The sequence below is a fragment of the Vicugna pacos genome, chromosome 12, assembly GCF_048564905.1.
Source record: "Vicugna pacos chromosome 12, VicPac4, whole genome shotgun sequence".
NCBI lineage: Eukaryota > Metazoa > Chordata > Mammalia > Artiodactyla > Camelidae > Vicugna > Vicugna pacos.
The window spans coordinates 13,579,483-13,587,747 of NC_132998.1; the positions used below are offsets into that span (position 1 = coordinate 13,579,483).

Consider the following 8,265-nt stretch of genomic DNA (forward strand, 5'->3'; position numbering starts at 1 on the left):
GTCATGAACTTAAGGTAGAGGAAAAGATATTTTCCCTCCTTATAGGTGTAAATATCCTAATTGACTTTAGAACCCATGGATTCATGCAGTATTTAGAGAATTAGTTAGTAATCTTTCTTCTTTTAATCTTGAGGAATTCTAAAGAAATGAGAATTCAAAAAGAGAGAGAGAAAATAAACATAATCTGAACACAATCCCCTTGTTTTATTTATTATTATTTTTAAAAATATATTTTTATTGAAATATAGTCAGTTTACAATGTTGTGTCAGTTTCTGATGTACAGCACAATACTTCAGTCATATAGGAACATACATATAATCATTTTCTTATTCTTTTTCACCATAAGTTACTATAAGATATTGAATATAGTTCCTTGTGCTATACAGTATAAACCTGTTGTTTATCTATTTTACATATAGTAGTTAGTATCTGCAAATCTCGAACTCCCAATATACCCCTTCCCATCCCCTTCCTCCCCTGATAACCATAAGCTTGTTTTCTATTTCTGTGAGTCTGTTTCCGTTTTGTAAATAAGTTCACTTATTTTATTTTTTTTAAGATTCTACATTATAAGTGCTATCTTATGATATTTTTCTTTCTCTTTCTGGCTTACTTCACTCAGGAATGACATTCTCCAGGTCCATACAGGTTGCTGCAAATAACATTATTTTATTATTTTTTATGGCTGTGTAGTATTCCACTGTGTGTGTGTGTGTGTGTGTGTGTGTGTGTGTGTGTGTGTACACCACAACTTCTTTATCCAGTCATCTGTCAATGGACATTTAAGTTGTTTCCATGTCTTGGCTATTGGAATTGAGTTATAGTCAGTTTACAATGTTGTGTCAATTTCCAGAGTAGAGCACAATTTTTCAGTTATACATGAACATACATATATTCATTGTCACATTCTTTTTCACTATGAGCTACCACAAAATCTTGTATATATTTCCCTGTACTATACAGTATAATCTTGTTTATCTATTCTATATATACCTGTCAGTATCTACAAATTTCAAACTCCCAGTCTGTCCCTTCCCACCTGTCTCCCTCCTGGCATGTATCTTTTTGAATTAAGATTCCCTCTGGGTATATGCATAGGAGTAGGATTGCTGGATCATATGGTTAAGTCTGTTTTTAGACTTTTGAGGAATCTCTATACTGTTTTTTCATAATGGTTGCACCAAACTACATTCTCACCAACAGTGTAAGAGGGTTCCTTTTTCTCCACAGCCTCTCCAGCATTTATCATTTGTGGACTTTTGAATGATGGCCATTCTGACTGGTGTGAGGTGATATCTTGTTGTAGTTTTGATTTGCATTTCTCTGATAATTAGTGATATTGAGCATTTTTCATGTGCCTCTTGGCCATTCGTATATCTTCATTGGAGAATTGCTTGTTTAGATCTTCTGCCCATTTTTGGATTGGGTTGTTCATTTTTTTCTTATTAAATTTTATGAGCTGTTTATATATTCTGAAAATTAAGCTCTTATTAGTCTCATCTTTTGCAAATATTTTCTCCCATTCCATAGGTTGTCTTTTTGTTTTGCTTATGGTTTCCTTTGCTGTGCAGAAGCTTATAAGTTTAATTAGGTCCCATTTGTTTATTTTTTAATTTTATTTCTATTGCTTGAGTAGATTGCCCCAGGAGAACATTGCTGAGATTTATGTTGGATAATGTTTTGCCTGTGTTTTCTTCTGAGGTTTATAGTGTCTTGTCTTATGTTTAAGTCTTTAAGCCATTTTGAGTTTATTTTTGTGTATAGTGTGAGGGAGTATTCTAACTTCATTGATTTACATGCAGCTGTCCAGTTTTCCCATCACCATTTGCTTAAGAGACTGTCTTTACTCCATTGTATGTTCTTGCCACCTTTGTCAAAGATTAATTAACCAAAAGTTTGTGGATTTATTTCTGGGTTCTCTATTCTGTTCCATTGATCCATATGTCTGTTTTTGTACAAATACCATACTATTTTGATTACTGTAGCTCTGTAGTATTGTTTGAAGTCTGGGAGAGTTATTCCTCCAGCTTCATTCTTTTTCTTCAGTAATGCTTTGGCAATTCTGAGTCTTTTGTGATTCCATATAAATTTTAGGATTACTTGTTCTAATTCTGTGAAAAATATCCTGGGTAATTTGATAGGGAGCACATTAGATCTGTAGATTACTTTGGGTAGTATGGCCATTTTAACAATATTAATTCTTCCAATCCAGGAACATGGGATATCTTTCCATTTCTTTAACTTATCTTTAATTTCCTTAGTCAATGTTTTGTAGTTCTCTGCATATGAGTCTTTCATTTCCTTGGTCAGATTTATTCCTAAGTATTTTTTTTTTTGGATGCAATTTTAAAAGGGATTATTTCTTTACTTTCCTTTTCTGGTATTTCATTGTTAGTGTAAAGAAATGCAACTGATTTCTGTATGTTAATCTTGTATCCTGCTACCATGCTGAATTTTTTAATTAGCTCTAGTAGGTTTTGTGTGAAGCCTTTAGGGTTTTCTATGTATAGTATCATGTCATCTGCATATAATGACAATTTTACCTCTTGTCTTCCGATCTGGATCCCTTTTATTTCTTTTCTTTTCTTGTCTATTTGCTATGGCTAGGACTACCAATACTATATGGAATAGAAGTGGTGAGAGTGGGCATCCTTATCTTGTTCCAGATTTTAGTGGGAAGGCTTTCAGCTTTTCACCATTGAGTACTATGCTGGCTGTAGGTTTGTCATAAATAACTTTTATTATATTGGGCTATATTCCTTCTATACCCATTTTGGTAAGAGTTTTTATCATAAATGGGTGTTGAATTTTATCAAATGCTTTTTCTGCATCTATTGAGATGATCATGTGATTTTTGTCCTTTCTCTTGTTGATGTGGTGTATCATTTTGATTGTTTTGTGTATGCTGAACCATCCTTGTGTCCCTGGGATGAATCTAACTTGATCATGGTGTATGATCTTTTTTATGTGTTGTTGGATTCTGTTTGCTAATCTTTTGTTGAGGATTTTTGCATCTATGTTTATCAATGATATTGGCCTATAGCTTTCTTTTCTGGTAGTGTCTTTGTCTGGCTTTGGTATCAGGGTGATGGTGGCTTCATAGAATGCAAACTCAGAATCTTTGGATTCACAATAATAAGTTCCACTTTTGCTATTCCAGGCAATTTCTCAATTCTTCATTCTTTTTCCTATATAATTCCTGTTAAATACTCATCCAATGTCCTGTTCTATCTTTTTATAGGTCCATCCATGAACATCTGCATTCTAATCAGAATGGCAATATTCAGACTCAGATGCTAAATCCAATTAAATTATAATCAGGAACAGAGAAGAATAACCAACTGGTCAATATTAAGAACTATTTTCATCTCTGGGTTTGTCTAATTCTGTTGAGTTTGGATAGTACAATATCAAAATAAAATATTGAATTAATTTTTTCCAAGAGTCTGAAAATTTCTAAGATGTTGGGATTTGCTATCTGAATTATCCATGTTATCATTTCAATTATACACACCAGGGTAGGTCTTGTCAGAAGGCCTCTAAATATTTTGTCTCTAAATCCCTAACCTGAGAAAGGTGCCGAAACTGTTGGTGAGGAACCCACTTCTAAAACTTCCATCTTAGGCCAAACGGTACAGGATCCCCTAGCGAGGCAAGCAGCAGCCTATGTTAGTAATTTTAGACATATCACAGCTGAGTGCCAAAGCCAGAGCCTCTGATTAGTGATAACTTCCTGTGAGTGAAAAGAAGCAGGTCCCAACAATACATAGATCATAATTCTATTAATTTACATTCAGAAACAGGTGAAACTAAATCACATAAAGAAAACCAAGGGAATGATGAACAAATTCAGAGTAGTGTCAGTTTGGGGGAGTGGAAGAGAGGGTAAAATGAGTAATTTTTTCAGCTGGGTCATGGGTACATGTGCATTCATTTCATAACCACTCTTTAACTTGTATAGATGTGTTTTGTACCTTTTTTTCTATGTGATATTTTTCTAAAGATAAAATGATAAAAGGAATGGAATAGGTTGCAGAGGTATTAATAGTAAAAAAAAAAAAAAGAACATAATGAAACTAGGGTAAAATTGAAAAACTTGTGAACTGTCACTTTTAGCAAGTCTCCCTCTCTGGCATATTTGCTGCCTTTTTTTGTCACCTGTCTTACAGGAAGAATCTTCAGGCCTGCTAAGGGGATCGTGTTCCTGAGAAATTAATACTGGGAATTTCCCCATAAATTCATACTCTCAGTAATAAGCACTCAGATTTATGGTGGATTGTTATCAATTAATTATACCTCTTGGGAAGACCAATGTTCAGGCAAGTTCTCCCTGAATTTCTAGAGGGCAGAAGGGCATAAACACCCTTGAGAGAATGGCCAGAAGAACTTCTCTAAGGCCCAGACAGGATCCTTTCACTGATAGGGCAGTACAGTAAGCGGTGTGGTAACACCATGGGCATTGAAGCTCAAGGGCACTGCCCCTCCAATGGGGAGAACGCTGCTGAGCCCCTAGATTTACAGGGGTATCTTCATGCTGCTAGAGTTTCATGTCTTTTATAAGTAAAAGACAACAACAAGTAAAAGTAGAGGAATTTGACTGAATCTGTTGGTACCTTTCTCTCGATCACTTTCCTCCAGTGACATCTGTGCACTGACTATAAAACTGGCCTTCATCCCAGGGTGCAGCTACATGCACTTTCCTTCACCACAGGAAGCTTGACCGTGGAGGGTTAGCAGGTACATCACCTTAGGTCAAAGAAACCAAAGAAAGCTTGAATATCTTGTCTATGAAAGGGGATAATGCATTTAGAATTTTCTGGAGAATCAATTGAAAAGAGGCTACAGTTGTGGGTTATAAATGGTTAGATGAGGATGAAAAGCCTTTAAAACAGACAACTGGAGCAAAATAAGTTTATGAAAAAGGCTTAAGAAACATGCAAGTACATATTAAGTAAATTCAATAATTTTTGCTTATTTTTTGCCCCCTTTCACTCAAATACAGTAATTTAGACAACTGTAAAATGTATATTAAACAAACCAGAAACAATATGAGAATGGATTTATGTCTTATAGGTAACAATGAATTATGTGAAAGTGATGCCTTAAAATCGGCAAACCACCAATCCCTACACAGCAACCAGGTGTTGGACAGCTGAGAGATAAGAGACAAAGATGGTTTCAGGATTCACCTGTGATGAGATCAAACCCAATTATTTGTCTAAGGCCTGACCTCTACAAGGAAAAGAAAGGTGTTGAGCTCAGCCAGTTGGAGAAAACATAAACCTGAATGAAGACTGTGAGGAACAAAGTTTCTGGAGCCAGAGAGCCTCCATGCAGCCTCTCACACTGAACATCTGGCCACCATACTGCACGTTTGGACATTTTATCTGAGTCTTGAGCTCTGCCTCAGTATGTCCATTGTCTCTCTGCAGAACTTTTAGCTTTTTATGCCTGTCTTCTATGACCACCCAATTGAACTTCTTCTATCTTTCTACTCTCTAACTCATCTATGACTTTTCTGTCTTACAGATCCAGGACCCTACATTCTTATCAAATGTATGGCTTTTAATGTATTCCCCAGAGTCAATAAAAATAATGACAGATCCATGAAACTAATGATTTTACTAAGGCAGATGTTTCAGAAAGAGAAAAATGAATCAATTTGTTCATAACAAAACTTTCTAGATTAAGGTGGTTACTTAATAACTTGCTTTTCCTTTAAAAGAAAATAAAGTGAACTATCCTTCCTGTAATCACTTCATGCCATCCTCTCATGCACTTCTAGTTTAGGTTGTGGGATCTCACATCACAAGTAGTCAGGAGTATTCCTGACTACTGTAAACTCACCCCATGTCTTTTTATACACAAATTTACTCCAGTTCTTCACCAGAACTTCACTCCAGTTCTGTTTTTATTTCAGCACCTGATATGCTGCAAATACTTTTCTAAAGTTCTTTGCAGAGCTGCCTTCACCTCCTTGTTTTTCAGGCTGTAAATGAGGGGATTCAGCATAGGAGTGACTATAGTATATTGCACAGAGAAGATCAACTGCATGGGGGAACCCGAATTTGGCATGAGATGGCGGAGCAAACCTGAGCCAAAGTAAAGCGCCACTGCAGTGAGGTGGGAGGAGCAGGTGGAGAAGGCCTTGCTTCTGCCTGAGGTAGAGCTGATGCTCAGGATGGTGGCGATAATGCGGACATAGGATAGGAAGACCAAAAGGAAGGTTCCCAGCCCATGCAGAAGAGTGGAACAGAGCAAAGCAATGAGGTTCCTGGATATATCAGAGCAGGACAGCGGGAGGAGAGAGGGCATTTCACAGCTGTAGTGAGGGATGATTTTGGCCTCACAGAAGATCACGTTCATTGCTAGGAAGATATTGATGAGTGCGTCCAGAAAGCCCAGGCCCCAGGAGCCCCACACAAGCTGCATGTACAGCTGTTTATTCATGATCTGTCCATAAAGCAGTGGGTGGCAGATGGCGGCATAGCGGTCATAGGCCATCACGGAAAGCAGACAGGCTTCAGTCCCCGCAGCAACAAACACAAAGAAGACCTGGGCCAGGCAGCCCTCCACTGATATCGTTTTCTTTTGAGACAGGAGGTCCTTCAGTAGCTTGGGCACAGTGACTGAAGACAAGCAGATATCAACAGAAGAGAGGTGACTCAGGAAGAAGTACATGGGCGTGTGGAGGTGGGAGTCAGCCCTGATCACCAGCAGCATCGTCAGATTCCCCATCAGGGTCAGGAGGTAGATCCCCAGGAATAACACAAAGAGCAGAGCCTGGATGTGAGGGTTGGCAGACAGTCCAAGGAGGATGAACTCTGTGACAGTGCTGTGGTTCCCCAAGTCCATTTACAAAGGCCTTTCCCTAGAAATAATATAAAAAGTCATGGAAGCCCAAAGGCTGTTTCCCTCAAGGAAGTTTTTCATTGCATCGGTTCTCTTTTCATATCATTATGATTCAGTAAACATTTTTGCTTCCTATTATGACCTGGGTTTGTATCAGTTACTTCAAACAAAAAGATAATTAGGATATGCTGCCTGCTACTAAAATTGTCTGTTGAAAAATATGGATATGCAGACTAAATATATAACCAGAATTAATGCAATGGGAGCTCAAACTGTGATTTAGTGAGGGCCAATAGTAACACTACATTGGGTGAATTTGACATTTTAAAGAAAGTGTATGACTGCTCTTGGAAAATGTTCCTGAGAGATATTTAGTTTGCCTGAACATTTGGTTCGTGTTCAAATGCTCAGGAATGAGAAAAATCAAGTCATTTTTGGTTAAACATAGGTAGTTCTGAGAAGCTGAAGCCTAGGAAATAAGTGGGCATCAGAGATCTTGGCTAAATAAGTGGGCTCCTTTATCAGACTAGGTTCAAATTTCAGCTCCACCTCTAATTAGCTACATGACTTTGTACAAGATGCATAAAGCTGTTTGCTTTGATGTCCTTATGTATAAAACACAGATGTAACAGTACCAAGAGGGATTCTAGGATTAAATACGAAATTATGAAGTTCTTTAAAAGCACCTCTTACTATTATGATTATTTGAGATTGTGAGTCTAATCAAATGACACCTAAATCCTCACATCAAAGACCAAACCTGTTGCTGTTAATACTGTTGTTGTTGTTGTTATTTTGTATGTCTTTACCAGAAGAGGCGTAAAAAAAATCACACTGAAATCACTACCAGTAGCTGCGCTCCTCTGCTCATGACCACAGTTGCAAGGTAAATTGGAATTTTAGAATGATTTTGAAGTGGAGCAATTTGCAATTACTGTGGACGCTTTCACTCAGAAAGGACAGCATGTAATTGCCACCAATGGGTATACCTGCCACACCATGCAGATGACAAGGCAGAAAACGTGGTTGGGACTCAGTGTAGACCCCTGGGCCCACCTGGAAGAGCATTACTAGGATGAATGTGTTCCCAGGTCAGGTCAGAATTTCCAGGAAAGGAAGCAAGAGGAATGCTTAAAAGGAATTCATGCCAGGGAAGACTTAAAGCAGCAGCCAGGATAGAGGACTCTGCCCAGTACTACGCTTTCTGGGCCTCACTCCAAGACAGTACAGCAAACAGGTTTGGAAAGTCACCCTGTAGGACGGTGAAAGTTTGACTCAAGAGCTCTTACCTTCTGCTGGAAGTTCCCACTGCTGCTACTCTCTGCCCCTCAGAAGGAAGGCTCCACCCACTGACTTCTGTTCGTGTTCAGAGGCCTGTTTAAACCGGCATATGACATTCAATCCTTTCTATT

At 38.0% G+C, this 8,265-nt stretch overlaps 1 protein-coding gene across 1 annotated transcript; it reads right to left on the bottom strand.

Annotated features, from left to right (window-relative positions):
* Positions 1–5,604: 5,604 nt before the first annotated feature.
* Positions 5,605–8,227, bottom strand: LOC102539476 (olfactory receptor 8S1-like). The gene is made up of 2 exons (XM_006203129.2): positions 8,143–8,227; positions 5,605–6,872 (listed from the first exon to the last, which is right to left on the bottom strand). Exon 2 carries the CDS (start codon positions 6,854–6,856, stop codon positions 5,918–5,920), a length of 939 nt encoding a protein of 312 aa, XP_006203191.1. The 5' UTR covers positions 6,857–6,872; positions 8,143–8,227; the 3' UTR covers positions 5,605–5,917.
* Between the last annotated feature and the right edge of the window lie 38 nt (positions 8,228–8,265).

Coding starts and splice junctions, on each gene's coding strand:
- LOC102539476 (XM_006203129.2), bottom strand. CDS start 6,856: ATGGACTTGGGGAACCACAGCACTGTCACAGAGTTCATCCTCCTTGGA.